Raw genomic sequence first — 15,303 nt, 5'->3', positions numbered from 1 at the left:
GAGAAAGTATGTCAACAAAACAAGACCCATTTCACAGTATATACCCCATGCATGGTCCATGCCTCCTCTATCCAGTAGCAGCTCCCTGCGGTTCTAAAATGAGACGAGGTGTGATATTACTAGTAGCTACCCATTACACCTTTTTCTAGTTTCTATGGTCACCACTTTACACCTCCACTGGGGGCTAGGTGTTTGCCCATAGCCATCAATCAGTAAATAGCTCATTCATTATGCTTTGCAGGATTAAGAGTCAGTGCTTGAATTGAGCTGGTGCCCACAGGTGTACCGGCACCTCTTATAGAATACAGGCAATAAAATATGATGACTACTGACACCTACATATAAAGACTACTGGGCCGGCACCCAAAATGAGTACTAGCTGGCACCTACTATTTCAGTCCACTTCAAGCACTGAGTAGTGTGATACAAGTTGAATGTTAGATTGATATAATCAAATGGGATAATGACGATGTAACAAAAACTATAAACTGGTGAATTACGTTGGTATCCAGTTTATAATAGCAATAAGGCACCTCAGGGGTTTGTGGTATATGGCCAATATACCACAACTCCACGTTGTGTCGTGCCTAGGAACAGCCTAGCCGTGGTATATTGGCCATATACCACAACCCCCAGAGGTGCCTTATTGCTTAAATAGACCGCAATGTGCACAATAATACCAGTCCCCCTTAGCATCAGGGAGATTTGGTTGGTTGAGAGATCAATCCACAATAATATATACATTATCCAATCTATTTGGATGAGCTAGTTCCAATGGCCACAATAACACAGCCATTAACCAATTTATTTGGACGGGTTCCAATGACCAAGATAATATAGCCATTATGCGACTTATTTAACTATTTGTACTTGGAGTATGCCTCTCCCATTGTGCCAGGGTCATTCTTTTTGTGAGTAGAAGATAAGGGAAATAGAGGAAATACAAGTATGTTTCCTGGTGTTGTGGTGGTGACAATCAATTCAACATTAAAGTGGGCAAATAAAAGACCGACAAGACAGAGGGGGTGAGATTTGAAAGCCTCTAGCATTATATACATAGGGGGAAGAAGAAAAAAAAGCAGAGATTGGCAATGACAGATTTGAGGCAAAGGAAAATGAAGTGGAGAGGTTGAGGAGAAGAAAGAGGATAGAAAGAGAGGGAGGCCAAGAAACAGAGAGTAGCACAAACAAAAGGTTTGGGTGATGGGGGGTTGGTGGTTGGAAGAGAAAGTCCTCAGAGACAAGCAGATTGAAAGTCGCTCTATTCATCGCTCTCTCCTCCGGCTCTTCTCATGTAAATGGGCCCTGCGGTCTCCCAGCTATCCGTCACAGGGCAGGGGGACCCAGGCAGGGCCCTTTACGAGCCTCCCGCACACACAATTGCTCTACCAACAATTGGGGTGCCAATGGGGGGTTGGGGGGGTCACGGTTGGGAGGCCAATCTTGGTGAGAGAAATAGTGAAGGATGGATACCGGAGAGATGGGGGGTGGGGGTGGGGGGTGGAATTGGAGGAATGACCACCTACACTGAGCCCGAGAAGTATACATTGGTTTAGGTTGGTTGCATTTAATAACATAAGGAAAAGTGATGAAATGATTAACAGGAACCGTGTGTGAGAATGACAAGAGGCTGTTCGATGCCAATTCTCAATTGTAAAAGTTTAAAGGGCGAGGATTTGTTTCTTGATAAGAAATAGGACGCTGACATGCTGTTACCTTCTAATAACTCTGATTCATGTAGATTTGTTCAATTGACACGCTGAGAGATCTTTAAAGGGGGCTGTAGCCTATAGACCTACAACATTTATAAAGAGCACTTAGGCCTATTCCGGACAAACATAAAGACACACAGCAGAGATAATACAAATTGTAGAAATATACTAGAAAATAATTTCAGAAAAACATGGACTTTATTCACCAGATCCACTTTATGACTGTCAGTAACTCCATTAGTAACTAGTCCAGTAAAACAATGTAATTTTGTAAAAATTCTAACTCCCTTCAATACCTTCCTGGTGTTGTGGTGGTGACAATCAATTCAACATTAAAGTGGGCAAATAAAATACTGACAAGACAGAGGGGGTGAGATTTGAAAGCCTCTAACATTATATACATAAGAAAAAAACAGAGATTGGCAATGACAGATTTGAGGCAAAGGACACTTGAGACAAAGCTGTTGTTCAAAGTCTTCCTGATCTATCTACCACCTTGGGTCCATCTCTCTTTTTTTTGTGGGTGCATTTAAACATAAAAAGTGATTTATAATGTTTTAAAATCTAAATGCCTGAAGGATAGGCACTGCTGAGTGAAGCAGCAACACTGGATGGAAGGCACCCACAATTGGACAGTATTTGGAATCCATCTGGTGGCAGACACAGGTATTTATTTATTCTTAGTTTAACTAGGCAAATCTTAAGAAAAAAATCATATTTTCAATGACAGCCTAGGAACAGTGGATTAACTGCCTTGTTCAGGGGGTAGAACAACAGATTTTCACTTTGTCAGCTCAGGGATTTGATCTTGCAGCCTTTCAGTAACAAGTCCAACGCTCTAACCACTAGGCTACCTGCCTCCCATTGAAAACCCCATTGTCATAATACATTTGTTTTTCCTCTGTGTAATGTCAAATAAGCAGTAACATTCTACATTCTATCTCTAAAATGGTACTGGTCAAGCATACTGCTTGTGCATTTCAATGAACCAAATGTGATTAAGTGCACTCTGTGGTTATCAAATCAGTTTCAACTGCAAATATCCAAAGAAGCTGAACATTTCTATTAAATCAAAGACATCCCCACTTACATAGAGCAGAATACAATGTAGAAATTATTTGTTACATTGTTTCTGTAAAAATTATTTCAGCTAGACTACATTTGTATGATAATTGCTGTTGTTTCATTATGTTTCAGCGAGTCTACAATGTCAATATTGTTAACTATGATTGAGCAGAAATCTTAAAATGCTTGCAGGCAGACTAATTCTGAAATGTTGCCAAATTATTGTCAAACGAGCTGATCTGATTGGTCAAAATACCAATTTGGTGGAAAAAGATCCGAATTTGGCTGCCTGTGTAAATGCAGCCTAATTTTGCTCACAGTACAACATTTGCCTAGTCCGAGAGACAATCCAAGAATGCATCTGAATACAAAATATATGGGTTTATACAATACAAGAATGCAATTATTTCATGGCCCCACTATTTATGCATTAAACCCCCCTGCATGACTATTCGGATGTTCCGAAAAACAGGATCATTACATCTCTTAATATGGGTCATATTGAGGGAGATCGATTAAGCTGAACTGCAGTGCACAGGTCTATAGCCAGTGACGTAAATGGGTAAAAGCAGTGAAGGAGGAGCACCCTTCTCAAATTGAAGAGTAATCTGCACCGCTCGGTCATGTTGACAACAAGGCAGCATGATGCATCGTTTAGAAACATACAACATCTCTTTTCCACAAAACACACTATATATACAGAAGTATGTGGACACCCCTTCAAATGAGTGGATTTAGCTATTTCAGCTACACCCGTTACTGACAGGTGTATAAAATCGCCATGCAATGTCCATAGACAAATATTGACAGTAGAATAGCCTAGCAGCCGCACACAAGCCTAAGATCACCATACGCAATGCCAAGCGTCGGCTGGAGTGGTGTAACTCTCACCGCCATTGGACTCTTCGAGCAGTAGAGACGCATTTTCTGGAGTGATGAATCAGGTAGCCCGACGGACGAATCTGGGTTTGGTGGATGCCAAGACAACGCTACCTACCCCAATGCATAGTGCCAACTGTGTAGTTTGGTGGAGGAGGAATAATGGTCTGAGGCTGTTTTTCATGGTTCGGGTTAGGCCCCTTAGTTCCAGTGAAGGGAAATCTTAACGCTACAGCATACAAGGACATTCTAGATTATTCTGTGCTTCCAACTTTGTGGCAACAGTTTGGGAAAGGCCCCTTCCTTTCCTGTTTCAGCATGACAATGCCCCTTGCACAAAACGAGGTCCACACAGAAATGATTTTTTTCGAGATCAGTGTGGAAGAACTTGACTGGAGAGCCCTGACCTCAACCCCATCAAACACCTTTGGGGTGAATTGGAACGCCAACTGCAAGCCAGGCCTAATCGCCCAACATCAGTGCCTGACCTCACTAATGCTCTTGTGGCTGAATGGAAGCAAGTCCACACAGCAATGTTCCAACATCTAGTGGACATCCTTCCCAGAAGAGTGGTTGTTATAGCAGCAAAGGGGGGACCAACTCCCTATTAATGCCATGACTTTGGAATGAGATGTTCGACGAGAAGGTGTCCACAAACTTTTGGTCATGTAGGGTATATGTTCGAATTTTGACATCCAGTTCCGTTTGCATGCATTGAAACGTGTGGCCTAATCGTGGCTTTCTTTTGCAAATTACCATGAATGAATGGACTTATTTCCTAAAATGTATTATTTCCTAATACTAAACAAAATATTAAGGTGTTGGACATTCATTGTGTGACAAGAAATAACTATCAGGTCTATTATGCTCCAGCAGCTAGAATTTGTGTGTCCACAATTCAACTGTGGAAACATGCAGGCTCTCAACACCAGACAACAGAAAGAGCTGTCCTATACCAGAGATTGTTCATGAGATTACCTCTGCCCTTGACTTACCACTAAAAATGTTAAATGAATCATTGGCAGTGCTCACTGCTGAAGTGGATAACCTTTTAACTAAAGCGGAAAGTCTGGACATGGCAGCCAATGCAACAGAGGTGCTACTCCGTGACCTGGAAACAGCTCAACCTAAATTGGAATGGATAATCATACTCCTTAAAAGAGAAAACAGAATAAAACAAAAATGATTTCCTTAAATTCAATGTGCGGGTCACAGGACATGAAACTGGTGTGGAAGCAGGCAACCCAACTTCCTTCATGAGACTGCGGTAAAGTCAGCTTTATATTAAAGATGCAGACTTTGCTCATCAATACCTCTTTAACAGAATATGCCAGGATGAAATAAATGTATTATTCTGAATCACCTGACGATAGTGAACAAGCTACACCCCTTTTCTCGGTTCCGTTCTGTTTTCAGTCCATTTACAGTCATTTCTATGGCAGGGACCATCTTAAAATTGCAATTGGAACCTAGAAAAACACATGACATAGAACTCTCAAGTCAACTGTAATATATCGTTTATTACGATAGTGATTTTCAATCAATTAAAATTTACTTCCTTAAAACTTTAATAGCTTCAAACCCATAATACCTTCATGAATATACACATTTTTCTATACATTTTATATAATTGTATGTCTAAAATACTTCCTATACTTCAATAGCTTTCACCCAATACTGACTTGCATGAACTATTGGTCCAGGGACCTCTTCCCTCCAATCCACAGCAATGACTTTTTGGCTTTGTGACGGTCTATTGTTTTTAATAATGTTAACTGTTTTTACATGACAAAACACTTTCCTAAAACTTGAAATGACTTCCATCCCATATGACTTCTATGAATTAAAAAAAAGAGGCCAGCTTTCGCTCCGCTGGCCATTATAGAGCAGTGTGTCGCCATTTGGCTACACTAAGAGTCATATTAACTGTCGTTTTCCCCCGCTTCATTGAATGTCTTCACTTTGACATGAGGAGCACCGCTTGTCTCCTTTGAATATAATCAATTTGTCATTCGGGTTGAGCCACATGGTCAAGTAGACCCTTTTCCTGCTTACAGACTGGCCATCAGTCGACCTATCTAGTCATCAACGTGCTACGCAATACTTAACAGGAGAAGAGAGAGCCAAGGAATAGCGCTACTATCCGGCATCCTTCACCTGGGGTGGACTTCCTTTTCCTACTGCTTGTCTCTGTCCAGCACTCTGAGACACCTGAGAGCAACACAAGAGGGATTACTTGGCTGGGAATCGGATGGTAGCGCCCTCGGCCAATGTATGAAAGCATGAGCTTTGCTGGTTTGAGTGTGTGATCGTGATACTTGTTACTGTTCTATATCTATATCCACAGTAAAACGAGTACTATATCGACATAACCTGAAAGGCCGATCAACAAGGAAGAAGCCACTGCTCCAAAACCGCCATAAAAAAGCCAGACTACGGTTTGCCAGACTAACTGCACATGGGACAAAAATCATACTTTTTGGAGAAATCTCCTCTGGTCTGATGAAACAAAACTAGAACTGTTTGGACATAATGACCATCGTTATGTTTGGAAGAAAAAGGGGGAGGCTTGCAAGCCGAAGAACACCATCCAAACCGTGAAGCACGGGGGTGGAAGCATCATGTTGTGGGGGTGCTTTACTGCAGGAGGGACTGGTGCACTTCACAAAGTAGATGGCATCATGAGGTAGGAAAATTATGTGGGTATATTTAAGCAACATCTCAAGACATCAGTCAGGAAGTTAAAGCTTGGTCGCAAATGGGTCTTCCAAATGGACAATGACCCCAAGCATACTTCCAAAGTTGTGGCAAAATAGCTTAAGGACAACAAAGTCAAGGTATTGGAGTGGCCATCACAAAGCCCTGACCTCAATCTTATAGAACATTTGTGGGCAGAACTGAAAAAGGGTGTGCGAGCAAGGAGGCCTTACAAACCTGACTCAGTTACACCAGCTCTGTCAGGAGGAATGGGCCAAAATTCACCCAAATTATTGTGGGAAGCTTGTGGAAGGCTACTCGGAATGTTTGACCCAAGTTAAACAATTTAAAGGCAATGCTACCAAATACTATTTGAGTGTATGTACACTTCTGACCCACTGGTAATGTGATGAAAGAAATAAAAGCTCAAATAAATCATTTTCTCTACTATTATTCTGACATTTCACATTCTTAAAATAAAGTGGTGATCCTAACTGACCTAAAACAGGGAATTTTTACTAGGATTAAATGTCAGGAATTGTGAAAAAATTATTTTAAATGTATTTGGCTCTGGTGAATGTAAACTTCCGACTTCAACTGTATGTGTGAGTATGGGTGTGTGTTGCGAGCAGAAGTCACTTTCATTACCGTGCCATCCCTCGTTTACTCCCTTCGACCTGCACCGTCGTCAGAGTGCCCCCATGAGCTGACAACCACCTATGTTCCTCCTGGCCAGAGCCGGGGATTTGTTCGAGCCGCCTTCATCTAATAGACCACTTGTCTACTCCCTTCGGCCTGCACTCTTTTCGAATCTAGTCACCATGAGGGGAATTATTATCACCAGAATGATGCATTCTATGTGCCGTGCCTGTGTGCCTCTCACGGTTAGTTTCTCATATAGCTTTAAGCCCCTCTCCCTGTAAATTCTAGAGGGTAAGGCCCTATCTAGTGGACCTCTGAGTCAGTTGCTAGGCGCCGGCTATGGCGACATGCCGGAGACACATGCGCAAACTGGGCAGGCAAGCGCCGTAGCTGGGGAGATCCACGAGAAGGGCCGGACTAAACTCCCACCGGTCCGCCATCGCCAGACGAACCTCCACAGGCAGCCCCTTGCGAGACCATGCACGAGAGTCCGCGAGACGGACCACACGACAAATTTCCGACAGTTGCGAGAGGAGGGCAACAGTGCAGCTTCTCCCAAGCTCGAGCCCAGCCCTGCTTCTCACCCCAGCCCGACCGACCCAGCCTTTAAATCTGACTTGCCGACTTCCCTTACATACCTTCTTCTAAAATGCCAGAGGCTGTTCACCTTGTAGAGATGCTATGGATATGGGTAGGGTCCGGGGAGAGATTTACACCCGACCCTCTCTTCTGGAATTTCAAGGGCCAGCGAGAGCTCACCGGACACTACTGGAACGTAACGCTTTCCAGGGCTTTTTATGTTGAAAATACTTCCTATATGTAACAGTATAGCGCGCCCCGCTAACTAAGCTAGCCGTTTCACATCCTTTACACTCACCCCCCTTTTGACCTCCTCCTTTTCCGCAGCAACCAGAGATCTGGGTCAACAGCATCAATGTAACTGTATAACTTTAGACCGTCCCCTCACCCATACCCAGGCGCGAACCAGGGACCCTCTGCACACATCAACAAGTCACCCACGAAGCATCGTTACCCATCGCTCCACAAAAGCCGCGGCCCTTGCAGAGCAAGGGGAACCAGTACTTCAAGGTCTCAGAGCAAGTGACGTTACTGATTGAAACGCTATTTAGCGCGCACCGCTAACTAAGCTAGCCGTTTCACATCCGTTATATATACTTCAATAGATATAACCCAATATGACTTGCATGAATACAACCAACTGTTATTGGTCCAGGGACCTCTTCCCTCCAATCCACAGAAATACATTTTTGCAGGGCATTAGAATTGGGGTGACATTAAAAAAAACATGGATAAACACTCCAAACAACGTACCTGACCGCTCGGAGGCATCTGCATGGTCCTAAAGCACACCGTTAACCCAATGATGAAGCTGTGGGGCATATTTCAGAATGTGGGGAAGGACATGTCCCCCCATCCCCAGTGAAAGTTGCACCCCTGCATTTCTGCCCTTTTGACTTTGTCTATTTATATCAATGTTACTCGGTTTTACATTACAAAAACTTCCTAAAAAACATCAATTACTTTCATCATATACAGATACAGTGGGGCAAAAAAGTATTTAGTCAGCCACCAATTGTGCAAGTTCTCCCACTTAAAAAGATGAGAGAGGCCTAATCATAGGTACACGTCAACTATGACAGAAAAAAATGAGAAAGAAAATCCAGAAAATCACATTGTAGGATTTTTTAATGAATTTATTTGCAGATTATGGTGGAAAATAAGTCTCCACAATGATTTCACACACTGTTGCTGGTATTTTGGCCCATTCCTCCATGCAGATCTCCTCTAGAGCAGTGATGTTTTGGGGCTGTTGCTGGGCAACACGGACTTTCAACTCCCTCCAAAGATTTTCTATGGGGTTGAGATCTGGAGACTGGCTAGGCCACTCCAGGACCTTGAAATGCTTCTTACGAAGCCACTCCTTCGTTGCCCGGCGGTGTGTTTGGGATCATTGTCATGCTGAAAGACCCAGCCACGTTTCAAATTCAATGCCCTTGATGATGGAAGGTTTTCACTCAAAATCTCACGATACATGGCCCCATTCATTATTTTACACGGATCAGTCGTCCTGGTCCCTTTGAGGAAAAACAGCCCCAAAGCATGATGTTTTCATCCCCATGCTTCACAGTAGGTATGGTGTTCTTTGGATGCAACTCAGCATTCTTTGTCCTCCAAACACGACGAGTTGAGTTTTTACCAAAAAGTTATATTTTGGTTTCATCTGACCATATGACATATGGATCATCCAAATGCTCTCTAGCAAACTTCAGACGGGCCTGGACACGTCTGGCACTGCAGGATTCGAGTCCCTGTCGGCGTAGTGTGTTGCTGATGGTAGGCTTTGTTACTTTGGTCCCAGCTCTCTGCAGGTCTTTCACTAGGTCCCCCTGTGTGGTTCTGTGATTTTTGCTCACCGTTCTTGTGATCATTTTGACCCCACGGGGTGAGATCTTGCATGGAGCCCCAGATCGATGGAGATTATCAGTGGTCTTGTATGTCTTCCATGTCCTAATAATTGCTCCCACAGTTGAATTCTTCAAACCAAGCTGCTTACCTATTGCAGATTCAGTCTTCCCAGCCTGGTGCAGGTCTACCATTTTGATTCTGGTGTCCTTTGACAGCTCTTTGGTCTTGGCCATAGTGGAGTTTGGAGTGTGACTGTTTGAGGTTGTGGACAGGTGTCTTTTATACTGATAACAAGTTCAAACGGGTGCCATTAATACAGGTAACGAGTGGAGGAAAGAGGAGCCTCTTAAAGAAGAAGTTACAGGTTTGTGAGAGCCAGAAATCTTGCTTGTTTGTAGGTGACCAAATACTTATTTTCCACCAATATTTGCAAATAAATTCATTAAAAATCCTACATTGTGATTTTCTGGATTATTTTTCTCATTTTGTCTGTCATAGTTGAAGTGTACCTATGATGAAAATTACAGGCCTCTCATATTTTTAAGTGGGAGAACTTGCACAATTGGTGCTGACTAAATACTTTTTTGCCCCACTGTATGACTTCTATGAATGAAAAAAAAATAACACACGAGACCAGCTTCCGCTCCATTGGCCATTTTATAGCAGTGTGTCACCATTTGGCTACCTCAAGAGGGTCATATTACCCGCCATTTACACCACTTCATTTGATTTTTTACCTTGACATGAGGAGGGCCAGCGAAACGGGGCTCGTCTCCTTTGAATATCATCAATTTGTCATTCGGTTGAGCCACATGGCCGGGTAGACTATTATTCATTTTTTGGACTACTTGCAGACTGACCGTCAGTCGACCTAGGGAGGAGGTAAGGGCATTCAGATGAATTCTGTCGGGCTGTATCACAGCCTAGTACGACAACTGCACCGCCCTCAACCGCAAGGCTCTCCAGAGGGTGGTGCGATCTGCACAATGCATCACCGGGGGCAAACTACCTGCCCTCCAGGACACCTACAGCACCCGATGTCAAAGGAAGGCCATCATCAGAACTATGAAACAACACATATGGAATCATGTAGTAACCAAAAAACAAATCTAAATATATTTTATATTTGAGATTATTCAAAGTAGCCACCGTTTGGGGTGATGACATCTTTGCACACTCTTGGCATTCTCTCAACCAGTTTCATGAGGTAGTCACCTGGAATGCATTTCAATTAACAGGTGTGCCGTGTTAAAACTTACTTTTGTGGAATTCCTTTCCTTTTAAATACGTTCGAGACAATCAGTCAGGCGGGTATACAGAAAATAGGCCTATTTGGTAAAAGACCCAGTCCATATTATGGCAAGAACAGCTCAAATATGCAAAGAGAAACGAAAGTCCATCATAACTTTAAGACATGAAAGTCAGTCAATGCGGAACATTTTAAGAACTTTGAAAGTTTCTTCAAGTGCAGTCACAAAAACCATCAAGCGCTATGATGAAACTGGCTCTCATGAGAACTGCCACAGGACAGGAACCCCAGAGTTACCTCTGCTGCAGAGGATAAGTTCATTAGAGTTACCAGCCTCAAATAAATGCTTCACAGAGTTCAAGTAACAGACACATCTCAACATCAACTGTTCAGAGGAGCCTGCGTGAACCAGGCCTTCATAGTCAAATTGCTGCAAAGAAATCACTACTAAAGGACACCAATAAGAAGAGACTTGCTTGGGCCAAGAAACACGAGCAATGGGCATTAGACCGGTGGAAATCTGTACTTTGGTGAGACGACTCCAAATATGAGATTTTTTAGATCCAATCACCGTGTCTTTGTGAGACGCAGAATAGGTGAACGGATGATCTCCGCATGTGTGGTTCCCACCGTGAAGCATGGAGGAGGTGGTGTGATTGTGCTTTGCTGGGGACACTGATTTATTTAGAATTCAAGGCACAATTAACCAACATGGCTGCCACAACATTCTGCAGCGATACGCCATCCCATCTGGTTTGCACTTAGTGGGACTATCATTTGTTTTTCAACAGGACAATGACCCAAAACACCTCCAGGCTGTGTAAGGGATATTTGACCAAGAAGAAGAGTGATGGAGTGCTGCATCAGATGACCTGGCTTCCACAATCACCTGACCTCAACCCAATTGAGATGGTTTGGGATGAGTTGGACCGCAGAGTGAAGGAAAAGCAGCCAACAAGTGCTCAGCATATGTGGGAATTCCTTCAAGATTTTTGGAAAAGCATTCCAGGTAAAGCTGGTTGAGAGAATTCCAAGTGTGCAACACTTGCTATCAAGTCAAAGAGTGGTTACTACATTCCACATGTATTATTTCATAGTTTTGATGTCTTCACTATTATTCTACAATGTAGAAAATAGTAAAAATAAAGAAAAACCCTTGAATGAGTAGATGTCCACATTTTTTGACTGGTACTATATAAGAAAAGGTTTGAGCTTTGCCGATATGAGTGTGTGTGGGATACTTGTTACCGCTCCATCGCTTCACACCTTACCTTGTGTTCGTCTCTGTTTGGGTGGCTGTGTGTTGTGAGCGGAAGAGAAGGCACTTTCATTACCAGGCCATCCCTTGTTTACTTGATTCGGGCCTGCACAATTGTCAGAGTGCCCCCTTGCTCTGACGACCGCCAAAGTGGTCTCCCAATCGTGGTAGGGGTTTTCGTTGTCAGGAGTACCAAGGAATGTCAAACCCACTTGACCTGATGTAGCCCCGGGTGGTTTAAGCACCCTCGTCACTCAAAGCCTTTTCCTCGAGCAGATCTATGGAGTACAGCAGGACTCTCTGGCTTACCAGCTTTGCGAAGGCTGCACTTGGTTGTTATGAGTGGGCCACATGGCCCTGGTCCCTACCGGGACTCCCGGAAACCTTTCTAGGATTTCTGGGGCAGTATGGAGATGGTGCGTGATCTTTTTAGATCTAGCCAACTCAAGAGTGTCAAAGGCAAATTCGTATGGCACTGTAACATTGACCACCAAAGCTGCAGCTTTTTTCACGAGTCTGGTTTCCTCAGTTTCTCATTCTGTGAAAAGAAACTTATCTCCTTGATAACGTTCCATCCGTTGCTTTCGGCTTCTACTAATAGGTCACATACCTTGTTGTGCCTATTTATGCAGGCTCCTTGGATCAACGGGCATCGACCCAGGATGTGTGAACAAGATTCGTACGGGTCTGGACAGCGCCTGCAATGAGGAATCCCTCTGGCCTTCCTCTTGCAAGCATCTCCGGGGTGGGATAAATGTTGGCCGTCAACTTAAGCCCTTCGATGTACTGGCCTTGCTTGAATCACACTGAGGATTAGCCAGCCAAGTATTGCTGGTCTTGCCATTACCAAAGGCCTGCGTTCCTATACCTTGAGTTACCAGGCTGATCCATTTCCGCATTTCCTCTCGCCTCCAATCGTACGGTATTGGGCATCGCGGCGTCACTAAGCCGGTTGAGTTGTCTTCGAGGGAGGGCCTCCCTGTGTCACTCCCACCGGCTCTCAGCCATGTTCCCTTGAATACCGATTCCTCAACCGTGCTGCCAGTTATCCTCCGGGTGCACACATTCAGAAGAGTGCCACAGCCAGTTGATCCTTCTGGCCTGGATCGATGGAATTTGGCAGACCAATATTATTTTTATTTGTTAAACGGCAGCCAAGCATCGATGATCATGTCACCAGAATGAGACTCTCGATATTGGAGAGGAGCATCAAGCTCATCACATCTGCACTTTCACCACCCTGTGAAGTTAATCGTCATTTATTTCACATGTAGCCTAATAAACTGCACACTTTCCCAATGAGTCGTTGTGGGAGGACAACACGTCATCGCGTGACACCCAAGTTTACTTCAATATGATGGTTATTTGGTAGACACTAAAAGATCCCACCTTGTCTAGCGTATTTTGTTGTCTGCATTTGGAAAGTTAACCGGAGAATGTTCTGTTTCCATCAGGCCTGTCATGACATTTTTTTATGCAACATGTACTTTACTCGCATAATAAAGGTTGGATGAAAACCTGGTTAGTGTCGACACAAAAACAAACAAAAAACAAAATCACTGGACAAGTTCATGGAAACATAGCTACTGATTGATTATATTAACATGATAAATAACTGGCAAAACAAACACATTTTTTATTTGGTAACTTTATTGAAGTCACCCCCCTTCCCCAATTTGTAAAATGAAACCAAACTAAAAGAATAAAAAAAGGTGTGGAAAATAAATAAAATGTTTATACTGGAATTTTATTCCATGTAGTCCATCAAATGTCTTTGCACTCAAAGCAAAACTCCCAATAGCCCCTCTGTACACCTTCAGTTTCTCCCCCAAAATGCCAACCTTTGTGAAATGTAAATTATACACTTTAGAATTAAATATGGGTAGTTTTATATATTCAATGAAAATATCTACCAACAGCTTGTGTCTTACCACTCATTAACGGTGTTAAAATTAATAGCTCTACTTTCAAGGAGGCACATGGAGGATTTTTTAAAACATTTTTATAAACAATGTCATCCTTTGTTTGTTTAAAAACTCTCCTGCAGAAAATCTACTGCATATCAGCAATGGAGAGTGATAGAATATAACAACTTCAATGCAAATAACAAAGACTGCAACTGCATAGTGCAATCCCCATTCCCAAAAGAAGTGACCATTTCCTATTGAAATGGAGTCCCAAGGGGTCCTTGTATACAACATAAGGACATGAAGTCTGCTGCTAATGCAAACACACTGATCCTCGTCTGTGGCCAAGTAAACATACAATTCTAGGTTTTTATAATGCAAGGCTAGCAGGAGAGGTGGTCTCTTTCCTTTAAGCCATAGAGAACCAAATGAGTGGGGCTGAGCTGAGGGACCGCAGAGGGCATGGAAAAGGAGGGGAAACCGGGGGTTCCCCTACCCCATTTAAGAGCGCAAAATTGGGATACACGGGAGAGGCTTGGATAGGTGGGAATATAGGTGGGTGATAGGTAGGGAATGGGAGATTTTAGAGAACAGTGAGATGATGATAGTGGTATGTAGACCACCAGCAGGCAGGGCGCCAGGGGCAGGGGGCTCTACTCTAGATCAGGTCAGCCACATTCATGGGCATCTCTTCTACTGTGGTGTTGTAGAACGTCTCAATGTCCCGGAGAGTGCGCTTGTCCTCCTCTGTCACCATGTTGATGGCAACACCCTTTCTGCCAAAACGGCCTCCTCTCCCGATCCTGGCACACAACATTTAAAGACAAGGTTAATATGAACCCTGCCGATCTGCATTTAGAATTAAAACAGTAGTGAAATAAACATGACATGAAACAAACCAGGAGGAATGTGAGCAGGTCAATATAGATAACTCTGGAAATGTACAAAAATAAACAGGAATTCCTGATTCATTTGCTTTATAACTAGGGTGGCAACAAATTCTACAGGTGGAATTCAAACCTGAGTTAAGCACACAAAAATTATACATGATTCCCTTTTAATGCACTTCTCTATGCATATTCTGACCTTTAATTTAAGCATGAGAATAGCATGCTATTCACACGCTATTCATTCTGGGGTGGAGGCCCAATAACTTAAGTTGTGGCAAAGGCGTCTTTATACGCCGTATTCTGACATCTACCTAATTCCCTCATAATTCCACGACCTTTACGCACGATGAATAACGTCGAGCAACTTGTCGGTTCCAAGTGGAACATCTTTCTTTTATCCAACAGAAATAGCACCATTCTCCATGCACTATTGATTAGAGCTAGGTAAATTAGTAAGCCATTTGTATAAGGGGATTGTAAATAAATCTAAATAAATGTGAAACCAGTCAAAGGGTAGCAAACTGAAGCATATCAACATATCACCTTTCCCACAGTGAAGTTCATGAAATAGGTAGGG

General features: G+C 43.1%; 1 protein-coding gene across 1 annotated transcript in view; it reads right to left on the bottom strand.

Annotated features, from left to right (window-relative positions):
- Window positions 1-13,655: 13,655 nt before the first annotated feature.
- LOC118390582 (eukaryotic initiation factor 4A-I) overlaps window positions 13,656-15,303 on the bottom strand; it is a 36,193-nt gene continuing 34,545 nt past the window's right edge. Inside the window, exon 11 of the mRNA XM_035781278.2 lies at window positions 13,656-14,639. Within this exon, the coding sequence (XP_035637171.1) occupies window positions 14,495-14,639 (145 nt within the window). The 3' untranslated portion in view covers window positions 13,656-14,494. The remainder of the gene's footprint in view (window positions 14,640-15,303) is intronic.

The sequence above is a fragment of the Oncorhynchus keta genome, chromosome 11 (genome assembly GCF_023373465.1).
Source record: "Oncorhynchus keta strain PuntledgeMale-10-30-2019 chromosome 11, Oket_V2, whole genome shotgun sequence".
Taxonomy (NCBI): Eukaryota; Metazoa; Chordata; class Actinopteri; order Salmoniformes; family Salmonidae; genus Oncorhynchus; species Oncorhynchus keta.
The sequence above is the reverse complement of the archived record's forward strand: the minus strand, read 5'-3'. Positions and strand labels throughout refer to the sequence as shown.